General features: G+C 42.0%; 1 protein-coding gene across 2 annotated transcripts; it reads right to left on the minus strand.

The window, feature by feature from the left end:
- Positions 1 to 224: 224 nt before the first annotated feature.
- LOC121525577 (prosaposin) lies at positions 225 to 6,971 on the minus strand. 2 transcript variants are annotated; one of them, XM_041811630.1, is made up of 10 exons: positions 6,801 to 6,967; positions 6,620 to 6,681; positions 4,099 to 4,173; positions 1,812 to 1,940; positions 1,550 to 1,663; positions 1,377 to 1,457; positions 1,038 to 1,221; positions 879 to 937; positions 729 to 794; positions 225 to 653 (listed from the first exon to the last, which is right to left on the minus strand). In XM_041811630.1, exons 1-9 carry the CDS (start codon positions 6,850 to 6,852, stop codon positions 738 to 740), a joined length of 813 nt encoding a protein of 270 aa, XP_041667564.1. In that variant the 5' UTR covers positions 6,853 to 6,967; the 3' UTR covers positions 225 to 653; positions 729 to 737. The 2 variants fall into 2 exon arrangements, with proteins under 2 accessions (XP_041667564.1, XP_041667565.1); XM_041811631.1 differs by lacking the exon at positions 4,099 to 4,173 and having other exon boundaries at positions 6,801 to 6,971.
- Between the last annotated feature and the right edge of the window lie 10,487 nt (positions 6,972 to 17,458).

Consider the following 17,458-nt stretch of genomic DNA (forward strand, 5'->3'; position numbering starts at 1 on the left):
GGCTGTATGCCTTAATTATCAACATTTAAACAAAAAAGGCTTGGGATATTTTACTTTCTATGAGATGAATCTAGAATATATAAATGTTTAACTTTTTTAAGTAGAGTCTGGGAATAAAAGATGAACTTTTACATTATATTCTAATTCTTTTAGATGCACCTGTATATTTACAATAGTAGATGTAAGGGAAGCAAGTAATGTTCACAGACCATCACATAAACACATCTTGTTCCAAATTTTATTCAGATGAAAGATATAAAAAAGAAAAGTTTATCAAAGTAGGTTGTTTCCATGAAACATTAAAAAATGCAGTTGAATAGTGAGTAGAAAAACAAGAATAACATTTCAGTCATTGGTTATAATCATTCAAGTTCCTTATTTGACGGCTGAGCTCCCATATCTTTTCAACATTCCTCTCATTTCTAGAGTTCAAATAACCCTTTTGTCAAGCTAGGTCCTTGTTTTGTTGACTCAGTGCACACAGTATGTGCAAAGTAGAACCACAAAAAGAGGAAAGATATTAAATCAGCATTTGAAAGTAGTCCTATCAGGTGAAAAGCCACAGGTGTAAAGCGATTAAATATTGACTGAATATTTTCTGCAGAAGGATGTGCAGTAAGTCGTCTATGTTGGCTTGTACATTTTATCCAACCCTAGAAAAACAAAAGATATTTTACAATTTGTACAGTATGTAATGCATGACCTAATTTAAGTAACATTCATCCTACCTTGACGTTTTACATTGTGTTGGAGCTGAGAGGCTTCCAGGCAAATTTCTGGCAGTAGAACACAGTCTGACACAAGGGAGCATGCAGTTAGATGTCTTCATTGATCAGTCATAACCTAAACAAGGTAATAATCTGATTTTATATACTTACTCCACATTGGAATGCAGTCTTGAAATCTTTGCACATGTACAATGGCAAAGTGCACGGGTCTAAAAGGGAAATTTGAATGGTTATTACACAGGAAATATATTAGCTTTAACACCTGACAGATAATTTAACAAGTAGTCCAACACAAGTACTTGAACTGACCCACAACAGCGGCCTCCTGACCATCACACATGTGAATGAGAGCACAGATGGCCTGAGGGGTGGCGTAACTCAAAATGGCATCCAGCACTGTCTTGGTGAACTTTCCAACGACAGACTCACACTGATTTCGGTAGGCGGAGGGCAAAATATGACATATCTCCTCCAGCAGTTCAATCACAGCATCCTGCAGAGGAAGAAGAGAGACAGGTTAGCGTGCTTCACGCTTTTTACTGTCTGGTGCCATTTAGATTTCTCCTAACATGCATGTTTTTGTGGTTATGCAGAACAAAGAGATGAATTGTTTGACACTGTGTGCGTGTGCTTTGGCTGTATGCTAACCTCAGTCCTTTGTTTTGGCAGAAGATCCTCCAGTGTCTTGACAAGAAAAATGCAAAAGGAACATTCTTTGGAGGGAGTCCCCTGATTGACAGACAAACAGCAAATGCAGGTCAGCAGAATTGGTCAAACTTGGACATTTAATCTTTATAATGAGTTCCTCAGTAAACCTTTACATTTTCTCTGTCCATAGCAGCCTGAAGGACCTCCTTTAGGAAGTAGCTGAGCATCTTGTCCCGCTTATCGCTGGAACCACACAGGCCAATGGTTTTGCAGAGCTCTGCTGGTTTCTACCAAAGAAGATAGCGTGTGATTAATGATGAAAATGGACCCAACAAAAGCACTAGAGCCAACGATGGAATCAAACACATTTATTTGTCTACAGCCGATATTGTTCCTATGATCTCGACCTAGAGGACAAAGCAGTGTGAGACTCACAACAAAAGAGGTGAGGAACTTGATGGCCACTGGGAGCAACTTCTGAACCTCATCTTTGCAGATCTTGGCAGTGCCAGGTGGTCCAGGCAGAATGTCACACATGTGGTCAATGGCATCCATGATCTTTTTCTGAAATAAAGCCACATGTCAGCTTTGTATTGTTTAAACTGTGTCCTCTAGACCAGTGGTTCTCAAATGGTGTGGCAAGGCACACTAATGTGCCTTAAGGCAAGTCTAGGTGTGCCATGGGAATTTGTACAATACGTTATTACTACAACTTTATGGCAAGTACTGTAACCAGGCCTGACCACAGATCTAGCTGGACCCCTGAAAAACTCCAGAGAATGTGACCTCCCCAGTTGGGATTTATTGATGATATCAGTGTGTGTGTTGGATCTGTAGTATTGGTGCTAGCATCCTGGCAAATAGTTACCACATTAAGAGCTGAAAAGCATGGCAAACTATTATTGGGTCGAAATTGGTGTTGAAATTATAAATTCATGCTATTTTTAACTAAGTTAACCAATATTTCTATCCATTTTTGCCACTTCTTTTGACAACTTAAACCATTGTGCTGCTTTTTAAGTGTTTTTGCCACTTTGTATTACTACTTTTTACCAATTTTTGCTGCTTTTTTTTTTTTTTAAATTTTTGCCACATTGAATCTATTTTTGCTACCCTTTTGCTGCTTTTTCATCCAGTTTTGCTGTTTGGCCATTTTTTTGCCAAATTTTTCATCACTTCTTACAACCTTTCAGCAGCTTTAACCATTTTTTTTCCACTTTTCTGCCACTTGTAATCTACTTTGCCACCTTTTTGACACTTTCAACCCATTTATGCCACTTTTTTTTGCCAGTTTTCGCCCCTTTTTATCACTTTCAACCCATTTTTACCAACTTTTTACAACATTTAACTCTTACAGGTCACTTGAAACCCATTTTTGCCACTGTTTTGACTCTTTCAACAAGTTTTTGCCAAGTTCAACCCATTGTTTGGCCACTTTTTTTGACCAATTTTTGCCCACTTCTGACTTTGTTTTGCCACTTTTGCCCAATTGCCTATGTTTTTTCATCATTTTTAATCCATTTTTGCCACCTTTTGTCCACTTTTGCCACCTCCATGAACCCCCAGTTGGCTTGGCCACAGAAAGCTCTCCCCTTTCTCTCCCCTTACATGCCACCTTGACTGTAACATTATTTAAAAAGTCTATTTTGTATTGCCTTGAGGTTTTGACTTAACCTTAGGTGTGCCTTGGGCGAAAAAAGTTTGATTGAATTGATTTGTGTATATATTGACTGTTTTAAAAATCTAAACACCTTCAGAACCAATATTTATCATTTTATTTGAGATCATGCATCATTATTCCCTTTACTTGGATTAAAAAAGATGAATGGATTGATTGAATAGTTGAAATGCTCAAACTGATAACATGTTAGCAATGCTGAGTTAATATAGAACAGAATAAAGGATACCCACTTCAAATCCCCTCTCCTTGGATGTTAAAGGCAACATAAAAGTAATGGGAGTAGACTAGTCTGTTGCTTGGTATTGCTTTACCCTCTACCCTCAACACTGTTGGGAAATATGGAATAGCTCAGTAAAAACACAGTCATGTAGTTGTCTTTGCCTCTAGTCAATGGCCAGTGTTGATAAAATCTGCTCTTCTTTGGCCGTTGATTTAATATTGATCCTTACTTCCTGAACAGACACAGTATCTGTGACCTCCAAAAGAATTTAAATTTTTGATTAATCTGACCACAGAACGGTTTTCCATTTTGCCTCAGTCCATTTTGAATAAGCTTTCCATTTGGCTAAGGCTTTGCCTTCAAGATGTTTGACTCATAAAGCTAACTATAAATAATTTTAGCTTTCCCTTTTAGCCTCAGATGGGACTTCCTGCTGTACCCACCATGCTGAACGCTGAGGAAAGAGGATCTTTGAGGTCAGGTAAGGAACAAAAACTACCGTTGAAATTTCATTTCTACTTTAGTTAAAAAAACAAAAGAGGAAGAAGAAAAGGGAACACTTCCTTAAGTATCTATGTGTGTGTTTCACTGATAACATGAGTGATCAGAAAAATATTTTAAAATGGATCAAATAAGCTGATAAGCCTTTTATTTTATTGAAAGCCAGTCAATAAAATGTCCTAGAAATCACTCCAGATAGCACAGCCGGTGTTTTAATGTGAACATAAAGATAACGTCATCCACAGTATCAGTAATCACATCCATGCGCAAACATCCCTCTGAAAGAATGTGTTTGCTGCATTGTTGGCTATTGTTCTCACCTGGAGGTCTGCGTTGGACAGGAGGTCAGCGAGAAGTTCAAATATTTGGGTACAGTCCTTGCAGATGTCCCCATTCTGTAAAATTTTGTCACAGATAGATGAACCATTTAAGTGATGAAACTACGAACACATTTAAAGTTGCTTCTACATGAATAACACATGTGAACAATATTTGTGCAGGGTTGTAAATCTTTAGTTGTTTTTAAATTTGTGTCATGAGAAAGAAATCTATTTGCATCTGTATCACTTCTGCCTGGCCCCTAACTAAAACTTAGAGGAGCATGTGAAACCTCAGTGCTTGATTTAAAATCATGAGGTGTGAAAGCTGAAAAGACTTCCTCATTTTAAAAGATCAGTTCTCTCTGTAAGATGTCAACACTTGTTCTCTAACTTTCAGTTTGATTATACAGAGCAATGCGTCCTGAAATACTTGATTATATGTAATTATTGAAGAGTCAGACACAACAAAACACAGCCAGAAGTTTTAACTTATGTCACCTTTTATCATTTATTTTGTTTGATGAAAACAGCTGCTGTCGTGGTTTAAAAGGTGTTAACTAGTTACGCTCTGTTAAACATTCTGCTTTGCTCCTCACTTCCCATTTTTAAGAATTTATGTCTTCAGAGACATTAATGCTTCTTGGAAAGAGTGCTGAGGCACAAGGTAAAACAGATAAAAATAAGAAAATAGAATTGATTATTTTCAAATGCCTAATTAAAATAATATGAATGGACGTTGCTCATCAATTGTACTTTTGCCTCCAAAACACTTTCCACATAATGATGATGTATCTGAAAGCAAAACATTTGCTTTTAAATTCCCTGTTTATGAAACAAAATATGAAAATAAAAAGTAAATATTTGACTCTCATGCAGGTCTCATGTTGGGCCAGCATACTGAAGTTTGGGAAAGGCTGCTCTAAGGTGTCTCTTAAAAATAATAATTTGCGCTGGAGTGTCATCCTGATTCTGTCTGCTTTTTTTGCCTCCAAAATAGTGGTGAAGAGAAAGATACTATTCCTATACTTTGAGGCACTGATGCTGTTGTACTCAAAACTATGGCTTATGATATTTTCTACTGTACAGAAAGGTCAAAAACTCCTCAAATGTATTACTTAAAAACACATTTAATCAAGACTGCATTCGTCTTTTCTGATACGTCTTATTTTTCCACCTGAGAGATTTCCTTGCTGACGAAGTTGTCAAAATATACCGTTTGATACGCTTGTTTGAAAATGTAGAGGTTCTTATGGTTAAAATTGATTAAAAGTTGGGAAAAATAGATAAAGATTAAAAAATGAAGCTAGAGATCTGGTAACATTTTTTTTTTCCTGAAGCTGCTGTGAGAGAAAGAGAGAGGCTAGTACAATCTGCCCAAAAATTATAGCAAGTTTTGTAACATATTTATGCTATTTGAATTGATTTATTTGATTGGGACAATGCAGATTTACATAGTTTCATAACAGGGCATTAATCTGATGTGCTGCACCAAGAGTTTATAGCAATTGCTAATTTCCAACTCTCGTCCTTAGTTGGGCCTTTGAGTAAAAAATTCATAACATGATAACATTTAACTGCATAAAATGGCACAAGAGTTTACAGAGTAAATAGACAATAAAATACAATATATATACATAAAAAACAAATCAAATTCTATAAACCAGTTCAAATATGAAGTTAAAAACATGACAGTCTAAGAATGATAACAGCTTTGGTTTGTTTTCAGCCAGCAGTGAAGGATTTTTAATCTGTGATTAGTTTTATTTCGGTTGGATTGCGCAGGATATCAAATATTGTAGGGCTAAAGAATTTAGGAATATAAACATATTTTAATTATTTTTTCCAACGTTGTGATTTAGTATGCGATTATTATAACCAACACAATATAAGATAGCTGAAACTAGGGCTGAACTATTAAAAAAACACCTATTTGTGATTATTTTGACTCATACTGCAAATTCAGTATGAATTGTATTGAGGCAGTGTTTATGTTTATCTCATTCTCAGTTCGATTAAGTGAAACAAAAATGAGGACAGTAGGATTTTTGTTGTAAATTATTACCAACAAAAGACATTAGAATAGATTATTATTACTTTCTTTGTTTTAGCTGTGATATGAAAGTGATTTGATTTTTCTGGAACTGAGTCAAAGTTTTAAAATCTGGTATTGTTGCAACTCTATCACTTAAATGTGGTTAAAAGTAGCTTAACCTCCTCTGGTTACAGCATGAAACAAGTAAGATTAATAGTGGCACGCCCAAAAGTATGGTCCTGAAATTCTCTACAACTTTTTCATTTCACAGTGTTTCTTGTGGAGTTGAGTTGTACCTGGGCGGTGGATTTCTGGATGTATGTCCTGAAAATAATTTTAGTTAATGTGATGCACAACTTGAATCTGCAGATCTACTTTATTCTCGTTATTCTCACCTTTGTGTTAGAAACGCTTACCATAAGCCAACACCTGATTTTGTAAGCAACAGTGTATTTTATCTTATATTGATATTCAAAGTGAGTAACTTACTTCTGTCAGGGGGTCTGGGACTTTCTTCAGACCATCACCATCATTAAAAGCTGAAGACAGAGCTGTAGGGTAAAATTTACACAGTGAATAAATCCTTATTTTTTTTTTTCACAAACTTCAATTATTATTTAACTATTCACTCTGTAATTTTTAGTGATTCTTCAGTGAAGCATAATCTCACCACAGCCTTCAAGGCAAATGAAGAGAAGCAAAACGATCTTAAGCAAGGCCATCTTCTGTGATTTTCAGGCTCCTCGTTAAGCGTCTTCCCTCCTGTGATCTGTACAGAGAGCTGTAGCTGCAGCTTATATTTGGCATAGCCCACCTAACACTGCAGCCCCCACCAACCAGATTCTAAAGGGGAGTGAATAGCTCAGACTAGTGTGATAAGATATGGATTTAGCTTTGCAGAACCATTTTTTTTCTCCAACCAGTAAGTTATCGTCAGTCAGGTTTCATATCCTCAAACCAAGATATACAAACTTCAGAACTAAAATAAGTTGTGACTGCATAGTGTCACATCCTCTACTTTTAGTTTGATACATTCTAGCTCTAAATACTCACATGACTGTTGAAGTTTTTCTTTGTGCAAATGGCAGCCACTTAGCTATAAAACTCACTGAAATGCACCATATTTATTTTTTCTTATCACCCAATGCCAAAAATAATAAATTAAAATAGTATCACAACATTGTAGACAGACATGTAATTTCACCTTTGTTTTGAGAAATGCTGAGAGTTACCTGAGAATAGCCTGCAGCCCCTCTTAGAAACTGTGGTTCGCTTGATCAAGCATGACCCTGTTACTCTGGCAACTCCTAGTGGCAGCTTCAAATAAAACACGACAGTGTAGAGAGAAATGCATACAGCTACTGTAACTCTCTAAGCATTGATCTGACCTCTGAAAATGGGATTTTGTCTACTCTTGGTTAAGTTGGGGTCGGGGCCCCCTTTAGGGTCATGAGATGCTTAAGGGGGGTCACCAGGTGCCTTAAAAAAATTAAGGAATATTTTTCTAATGATTTTTTTCCAACCTATGTTGCTATTATTATTTGAAACTTTCTATCTATTTCTGCACAATTTGGACCCATTTTTGTTATTTTTTGACTTTATACTAATTTTGCCACATTTTAACCCATTTTCATCACTTTTTCTGACCAGTTATTGCCAATTCTAACACAACTTTGCCACTCTAAACCCATTTTTGTCCATTTTAAACCCTTTCCACCACTTTTTTCTGTTTCTGTCCCTTCTGTTGTTGCCTATGTTGAGCCATTATTGTCACCCCCTTTTTTTTTTTACCACTTTTTACACACATTTCAACCCATTTATGCATATTTCTGCTTTTTGCATCTCAATTAACCCATTTTGGCTAGTTTTGCAGACCTATTTCTGATGCTTTTAATCCCCTTTTAGCCCTTTTTATGCCTGCTTTTGCCACTTAAATCAATTTTTACCTTTTTTTTTTTCAAATTTTTGTCACTTTTATCTAATTCTTGCCATTTCTAATGAAGTTCTGCTACTTTTAAAGTTCCATTTCACCACCTTTTCCACCAACTATTTTTTTAATTTCTGTTTTTAAGATATTTACATTTTTAAGATGGTTATACACTGTGGCACAAATGAATAAAAACAGATATGTGTTGATATGATAAGAGTGGCTATTATTCATGGTAACCCCTTAAAGTCTGTTGTATCATATTTCATACATACTTTTATGATACCTCTATCTAATCAATATGATCAATAAATTACTAAAAACTTCTGATTACAATCTGATAAATAATAAAAATGCCATCAAGTGGATTATCAGTTACCAAAAGCACCTAATGTATCAAATATGACACAAAAAACATGTATGTTAAATTTTATGTAAATTTGGATTTTGGGGATTTCAGTAGAAAGTTAAATACTCTTTTCAGTCCCCAAAACTTTGAAATTTCTGGCCATAATTTGTGTTTTCAGGCTTTAATGGGTTAAATTTAAAATATGGGTATCACAGCTTAACTTTACAATGGACCATGATTTTACTGACCTCCATTAGCTTCCAGTGTAGCTAGGTCCCAGAAAGCTCTCCCCTTTATCTCCCCTTGTGGGCAGCCTTGTCTGCAAATGACTATTCTTGATTGTGCATGACTGTTCAACCACCTTCAGCTACATTGGAGACCCCTGTTCTGTGACACCTTTATTTTGGGGGTTGCGGGCTGAAAAGGTTGAGAACCACTGTAACAGAGAATAAAAAGAGCTAAAGAATAAAGAGTAAACTGCAGTCAAGACACCGATTACACCTGCCAATCTCTGAGGTGATTATGAGAGTTCTGATTCTTATGATTGTTAAAAGCGTGGAGAAGGTGAACAACAGAAACTGCCCAAGAAATGTACAGTGAACCCTTTTTTTTAAGTAATAACTAGATGGAAATACAACTGTAGGTGCTGCATGAAGATTCACAACTTTATTCATTCCACAGAAAAATTCAGTTTTTGCAGTCTACCCAGACCATACGTACATTTACAAAAATCAGGAAATGTCAGAGACAATTATGAATAGCCAATACATACAGTAGACCAAGGTGCTCATTGCTATGTTGGCACCCTCAGGTGGTCTCTGTGGGAACGGCACACCCCTGGGTCAGGCAAGTTCACATTTAGGCGGGCCACACACTGGACATTTTTAAATCTGAAACCATGTTAAAGCCGTGGGAGACCACAGACATGAGGACAATTTCAAAAGATTTTTCATCTTTAATCCTCTGAATGCACACCCTAGACCAGTGGTTCTCAACCTTTTCAGCCCGCAACCCCCTAAATAAAGGTGCCAGAGTCCAGGGACCCTGACTGTACCTGAAGGCGGTTGAACACAGCCATGCACAATTAAGAATAGCCATGTGCAGACAAGGCCACCCATAAAGGGGCGATAAATGGGAGAGTTCTCTGGTGCCCAGCCAATCTGGGGGCCCATGGTGGTCAGCAAAATCATGGTCCATTGTGAGGTTAAGCTGTGGTATCCATATTTACCTGTATTGAACTTGAATAATAACCAAACTTACCAAAATAACAAACGTCTTTATTTATTCATGTGTGGTGAAAATCCTCCCTAAAAATGTAAAACCCTTTTGTTTGAAAAAGAATTAAAATGGTTTAAAAATTTCTAAAATGGGTTACTAATGGCAAAAAATGGTGGAAAGGGTGGTGAAGTTGGATTTTAAAGGTAGCAGAAAGGGGTTATAAGTAGCAAAAATAAGATAAAAATGGCAAAAATGGGCTAAAATGGCAAAAGTTTGTATAAATAGTGGTAAAATGGAGTAAAAAATAGCTTGAAATTGGCAAAAATCGGTGGAAATTTGGTGTAATTCTGTTAAAATTTGATATACATTGATATCCTTAACTGAGAAAGAAAAAATAGACAGATGTTGGCAGAAATTGGTTAAACTAACTAAAATGGACATATCAAATGGCAAAATGTGGTTAAAATGGGAAAAATTTGATGTGAAAAGGGGTTTATAGTGGCAATAATGGGTCAACAGAAGCAACACTAAGCTTAAGTGGCAAGAAATGGTTTAGAAGTGGCAAAAACATTCAGAAAAATTGATGGAAAGAGTTTAAAACTGACAAAAATAGGTGTTAAATGGCAAAAATGTGTTAAAAATGGTGGGAAATGGGGCGCACCGGTAGTTGAGTGGTTAGGGCACGCACCATGTACGTGGGTGGCCTAGGTTCAAGTCCGGCCTGTGGCACCATTTCCTGCATGTCTCTTCCCGCTCTTTTCCCTGTTTCCGAGTCCATCCACTGTCTTCCTCTATCTAATAAAGGCATGAAAAGGCCCAAAAATAAATATTTTTAAAAAATGGTGGGAAAATTTGATGAAAAGGGCAAAAAAAAAAATTTGGAAAAATTAGTGTTAAGTGGCAACGGTGTAATTCAAAAAATATTCTTAGTTTTTTTAGAGCATCTGGAGACCCCCCTCAGTGTCTCGCGACCCCAAAGGGATCCTGACCCCAAGGTTGAGAGCCACTGCACTAGACGACTCAGCCAGACTGTCAGATGACTAGAGACTGCACACCTGCCGACCTGCCAGCAATCTCAGGTGGTCACATGACTACAGAAAAAACAAACAGGGATGTCTGTCGATACCCTCTTGCTGTCCCAGGCATGTCTTACAGGTGCAAATCATAAAACAAGGCAAAGACTCAGAACAGTAAGCTTTTTTGATACATTAACCAAAACCTGCTGTTTTCTATTAGTTAAAACTGTGGTGTTTATGTTGTATTGAGCATTTTATTTTTATGGAACTTCCGGTTTCCGGAGCTGGCTGCTGGCTGTTAACTTTACTTTGTTTCTCCTGAGGCGTTCACCCTTCCCCCCTGGTGCTGTGGAGAGGCTCACCTGCAGCGAATCATCTAATCACTCCTGCTATTTAGGACCAGCTGCAGCTCTCTACAGCGCCTGAGTCTTGTCTACATTACCTCACGGTAAACGTCGTCTCCGGGCTCCTTCTCGTGATCCTTCAGAGAAGTTCTTTGTGCTTTTGATGATTCCAGTGATCTCTAGTGTTTGCATTTTGTGTACATTGTTGCTAACATGCCTCTCCTCCTTTTTTCCAGTGCCTCCTGCTCAATTCACCACAGCCAGCTCCAGCACTCCCTCACTCCCTCCTGGACTCTTGGAATCCCCTTCCCTGGTGCACTTACCCTCACAATAAAACTGTTAAAACTGCTTCCGTCTCCGCACCTGAGTTCAACCCTTACACAAAACATCACAGATGACTCAGGCCAGAAATGGACTCAGCGGAATCGGACACCCTCAAAACAGCCATCACCCACCAAGGACAATGACTAGGACAGCACGAATCCATGTTAAAAGGTATCATGCAATCTCTTCAGACTCTCAACACCCAGGTGTCCAACATATCCGAGCAGTTACTCTCAGCCACTCAGCCTCACCACCCTACTCCTGAGCCTCCACCTGTTAGTGTTCAGCCACACTCAGTAGATCCCTCACCTTCTCCTCCCCTCCCCCACTATAGAGAGCCTCATGTACCTCACCCTGATTTCTTTTCCGGAGAAATAGGTAGCGCTAGTGGGTTTTTGTTAAGATGTTCCCTTGTGTTTGACCAGCAGCCCCTGAGTTACCCCACAGACAGGGCCAAGATAGCTTTTGTGATCAATTTGTTACGTGGGAAAGCCTCCCGCTGGGCCACTTCTGTTTGGGAGAGAGAATCCCCAGTGTTAGCTTCCTACTCTTTATTTTCTAGTGAACTATGTTGGATTTTTGATCATCCCCTCCAGGGCCAGGAAGCAGCCAAACGTTTATTTTCCCTCTCCCAGGGTCACCAATCCGTAGCGGATTTCTCCATTGATTTTCGTATTGTAGCCTCTGAGAGCGGGTGGGGGGAGACCGAGCTCAAAGGGGTTTTTCTTAGAAGTCTTTCTAGTGAGCTTAAGGATGAACTTGCTTCCCGGGATGAACCTGACTCCCTTGAGGGTTTAATTTCACTAGCCATTCACATTGACAACCGTCTGAGGGAGAGACGCAGAGAGAGGAGTCAACAAAGGCCCTCCAGCTCCCGTCCTGTAGCTCCCCCCTCTGGTCAGTCTGCTCTTCAGTCTCCGGAACACACTAGGTCTTCCCGTGATTTTTCCTCCACTCCTGTTGATGAACCTATGCAGTTAGGTCGCACCCGACTAACCCCCAGTGAGCGCCAAAGACGTGTTAGCCTTAGATTGTGTATCTACTGTGGTCAGACTGGTCACTTTCTCGCTAATTGTCCCCAGACGCCAAAAGACAGGGCTCACCCGTGAACGAGGGCACTCGGGTGAGCCAGACCTCTTCCTCCTCTAGCCCTCCCCTGCGCATAGCCGTTCCCTCTAGTGTCCTCTGGGGGCGCGATTCCGTGCCCATTAGAGCACTTGTAGACTCTGGAGCTGATGACAACTTTATTCAGGACACGTTAGCCCAACAGCTCCAGCTCCCCCTTGAACCCCTACCGACTCCTAAGAACGTCACCGCCTTAGACGGCAGGTTGCTTGCTAAGGTTACTCACCGGACCGTCCCCATAACCCTCATTATCTCGGGTAATCACAGTGAAAAGATTCAACTGTTTGTCATTCCGTCCCCTCACGCTCCCGTTGTTCTAGGTCTCCCCTGGCTCCAATTACATAATCCTCAGATCAATTGGAAAACCGCTACCATTACCAATTGGAGCGTACACTGCCACTCTCACTGCTTGCGTTCAGCCAATCCACCGGTCAGTCGCCCTTCCGTCACCCCCACTCCTCCTGATTTATCCAGTGTCCCTCAGGAATACCACGATTTAGCCCCGGTCTTCAGCAAAGACCTAGCTGTCTCTCTCCCTCCTCACCGTCCCTATGACTGTGCGATCGATTTGTTCCCTGGCGCATCCCTGCCTAGTAGCCGCCTGTACAACCTCTCCGCCCCGGAGAGGGTGGCCATGGAGACATACATTCATGACTCCTTAGCCACAGGTCTCATCCGTCCCTCCTCGTCTCCTCTAGGAGCTGGTTTCTTTTTTGTTAAAAAGAAAGACTCCACACTCCGCCCCTGTATCGATTTCAGAGGCCTTAACGACATCACGGTGAAAAACAAATACTCACTTCCCCTTATTGACCCCTCTTTCGAGCCTCTCTGTTCTGCCCAGGTCTTCTCCAAGCTAGATTTAAGAAATGCCTACCATCTCATCAGAATTAAGGAGGGGGACGAATGGAAAACAGCCTTTAAGACTCCCATTGGCCACTTCGAATACCAGGTCATGCCTTTTGGTTTCACTAACGCCCCCGCAGTTTTCCAGGCCCTCATAAATGATGTGCTCAGGGACATGCTCAATCGCTTCGTGTTTGTATATCTTGACGATATACTGATCTTCTCACGGTCACTCCAGGAACACCAGCAACATGTTCGCTTAGTCCTCCAGAGGCTCCTTGAGAACAAGCTTTATGTCAAACCCGAGAAATGTGAGTTTCACACCCCCTCTGTCAGTTTTCTAGGTTTTATCATTGCCCAGGGCCAATTACAACCCGATCCAGCTAAGATTAGGGCAGTCACTGATTGGCCCGTCCCATGTAACCGTAAGGAACTCCAGCGATTTCTAGGCTTCGCAAACTTCTATAGGAGGTTCATTAGAGATTACAGTAGGGTGGCTGCTCCCCTCACTAGGCTCACCTCCCCTAGCTCCCTCTACCGGTGGTCACCTGAGGCTGCTGAGGCATTCACCAGGCTCAAGACTCTGTTCACGTCTGCTCCCGTCCTCAAGCACCCGGACTCCTCCCTCCAATTCGTGGTGGAGGTGGACGCCTCGGAGACCGGAGCCGGGGCTGTACTGTCACAAAGAGACCCCGTAACTAAGAAGCTTCACCCTTGTGCCTTTTTCTCTCGTCGTTTGTCCCCGTCGGAGAGGAATTACGACGTGGGAAACCGAGAGCTGCTGGCTGTGGTGTGGACATTACAAGAGTGGAGGCACTGGCTCGAGGGCACGCGACAGCCCTTCATCATTTGGACAGACCACAAGAACCTCGCCTATCTGCGCACGGCTCGCAGACTCAACTCCCCCCAAGCCCGGTGGGCTCTTTTTCTCAGCCGTTTCCACTTCACCCTCTCCTACAGGCCGGGCTCCAGAAACACTAAACCGGATGCCCTTTCCCGTGTGGACTCTCCTCCTCGTGAGAGTGTTGAGCCGGACCTGATTCTTTCCCCCTCCTGTATCGTCGGTGCTGCCACATGGGACATCATCCAGACGGTCAAGGACGCCCAGAAAAACCCAACCGGATCCCGGTACTGGACCCCCAGACCGTCTCTTAGTCCCGGACTCAGCTTGCTCTCCAGTGCTCCAGTGGGCTCACGCATCTAGACTCACCTGTCATCCCAGTTTCCAGAGGACCCTCGGTTTCCTGCAGCAGAGTTTCTGGTGGCCTGGCATGACGAGAGACACCCGGGAATTCGTGGCTGCTTGCTCAACTTGTGCTAGAGGAAAGTCCTCTCATCAACCCCCTGCTGGCCTGCTGCATCCCCTGTCCACTCCTGGTCGTCCCTGGTCGCACATAGCCTTGGACTTCGTCACCGGCCTCCCACCTTCTGAGGGAAACACCGTCATCCTAACTATAGTGGACCGGTTCTCCAAAGGCGTCCATTACGTCCCTCTCCCCAAGCTTCCCTCTGCCTTGGAGACGGCTCACCTGTTGGTCCTCCATGTCTTCCGTATCCATGGAATTCCTAGTGACCTCGTGTCGGACCGCGGGCCCCAGTTTGTATCACGTGTTTGGAAAGAGTTCTGCAAGGAGCTGGGGGCCACAGTCAGCCTATCCTCTGGTTACCACCCACAGAGCAACGGCCAGACTGAAAGGGCCAATCAGAGTCTGGAGGCTGCCTTACGTTGCGTTGCTGCCCATCATCCCTCCACCTGGAGCTCTCACCTCCCCTGGATTGAATATGCCCACAACTCTCTCACCTGTTCTGCTACTGGTATGTCTCCGTTCATGTGTTGCCTCGGGTATCAACCTCCCCTGTTTCCAGAACAGGAGATCTCGGTCTCCGTCCCTTCCGTGCAGCACCATCTCCAGCGCGTCAGAGAGGTGTGGCGGACGGCCAAGGCGGCACTCTCGCGCACGACTGAGCGCAATAAAAGACTGGCTGACGCCCACCGCACTCCTGCCCCGGAATATCTCCCTGGCCAGAAGGTCTGGCTCTCCTCCAGAGACCTACCCCTCGAGACAGAATCCAAAAAATTGACCCCTCGCTACGTTGGACCTTTCGAGATCACCAAAGTCATCAATCCCTCTGCCGTACAACTCAAACTCCCTGAATCCATGAAGATCCATCCCACCTTCCATGTGTCATTACTCAAGCCGGTATCCTCCAGTGACCTGAGCCCTCCTACCGTCGCCCCTCCTCCCCCCCGGATCATCGATGACCACCCAGCCTTCACCGTGTCCAAAATCCTGGACGTCAGACCCCGAGGCCGCGGTTACCAGTTCCTGGTCGATTGGGAGGGGTACGGCCCGGAGGAGCGCTCCTGGATCTCCAGAAAACTTATTTTAGACGACAACCTTCTTCGGGATTTCTACAGGGAGCACCCGGACAAGCCCGGCAGGACGCCAGGAGGCGTCCGTTGAGAGGGGGGTACTGTGGTGTTTATGTTGTATTGAGCATTTTATTTTTATGGAACTTCCGGTTTCCGGAGCTGGCTGCTGGCTGTTAACTTTACTTTGTTTCTCCTGAGGCGTTCACCCTTCCCCCCTGGTGCTGTGGAGAGGCTCACCTGCAGCGAATCATCTAATCACTCCTGCTATTTAGGACCGGCTGCAGCTCTCTACAGCGCCTGAGTCTTGTCTACATTACCTCACGGTAAACGTCGTCTCCGGGCTCCTTCTCGTGATCCTTCAGAGAAGTTCTTTGTGCTTTTGATGATTCCAGTGATCTCTAGTGTTTGCATTTTGTGTACATTGTCGCTAACATGCCTCTCCTCCTTTTTTCCAGTGCCTCCTGCTCAATTCACCACAGCCAGCTCCAGCACTCCCTCACTCCCTCCTGGACTCTTGGAATCCCCTTCCCTGGTGCACCCTGGTTACCCTCACAATAAAACTGTTAAAACTGCTTCCGTCTCCGCACCTGAGTTCAACCCTTACACAAAACATCACAAAAACGTTTAAAAGCAAAAATTAAAACTGATCAAGCAAGCTAAGATATGCCAAAGGGGTTAGATAAAATGTGTGGTTGCATCTTGTTAAAAGCTGAAGAAAAGTCATCAAGTAAAAGTCTAATGTGAGATTTAAGCTCTTGAAATGCTTAAATTCCTTGTTGAGGGTGAAGAGTTTAGCATCCTCTACCTCTTTACCAGCTTGAGAAGCAAACTGCAATGACTGCTGATGACATCACTAGCCCACATATTTGCCCCACCCAAATTAAACCCAGCCAGGAAAGAAGTCAGAAACATTCTGATGGTCTAAAACCAAAATGCAGTCACATGTAGATCTCCATTAACCTTGCAAAGTGGATGGATATGCCCATTTCCTTGTTTTTCACTGATGAATCCATCTTGTTAAGCTCCCATCTGAACCGTTTGGACCCAGTTAGAAAGTGACAGGACCAATCAGCATTGAGGGGCAGTACTTTCAGGCACGGCAGAGTTGTGACGCAAACAAGCAGCAGCAAGAGGCTGGTGCAATTATGGCAGAAGAGATTAGCGTGGATGCTGCTAAAGCAGAAGTTTTATCAGAACTTGACAACAATTCTTCGTTAAAAGAAGAACAAAGAACAGCAGTGAGTTGTTTCCTTTTTAAAAACGACAAAAGTCGAGTACTTACATGTCTATAGTCGCCATGTTTCATGTTATTCCTTGGTAGCTGCGCACGCGCAGCTCGATAGCTGCTAGGTCACGTGTTTTGTTGCCCTTATTGGCCCATAGAGACAGAACATTCATCCAATCACCCTCTGAGTTGTTTTCAAAGCCCGTGCCTTTTCTCAAACGTTTCCTATTGAAGCTTTACCAGATGGATGTGTGAAACACATCCATCTGGCATGTCAGGTTAGATCTCCATGTTTTCACATGTTTACAGCAGCCTTATTCCAACATATCTGGTGTGTTAAGACACACATTTTGGATTTCACTTTACAGATTTTTCTTGTTTTAGAACATCCATCCAGTTTACATCCATAAACTTGAAGACTGTGCTTATTCTTATTTGCCAGTTGGTAAAAAGACTCTCCAGCAGCATAAATGTGGTCATATATTCAGGGGAATTAAGACTTTCCAAATAGTAACCCGTTGTTTAGTCAGCTATTGTACTCAGAAGTCTGCTTTGTAAAATATGTCAGCAATGAGCTTAAATT

Source organism: Cheilinus undulatus, linkage group 17 (genome assembly GCF_018320785.1).
Source record: "Cheilinus undulatus linkage group 17, ASM1832078v1, whole genome shotgun sequence".
NCBI classification, from domain to species: domain Eukaryota; kingdom Metazoa; phylum Chordata; class Actinopteri; order Labriformes; family Labridae; genus Cheilinus; species Cheilinus undulatus.

Coding starts and splice junctions, on each gene's coding strand:
- LOC121525577 (XM_041811630.1), bottom strand. CDS start 6,852: ATGGCCTTGCTTAAGATCGTTTTGCTTCTCTTCATTTGCCTTGAAGGC. Junction 1,458..1,549: donor CTGCTATGGACAGAGAAAAT/GTAAAGGTTTAC, acceptor TCTGTCAATCAG/GGGACTCCCTCCAAAGAATG. Junction 1,222..1,376: donor TGCCAAAACAAAGGACTGAG/GTTAGCATACAG, acceptor CTTCCTCTGCAG/GATGCTGTGATTGAACTGCT.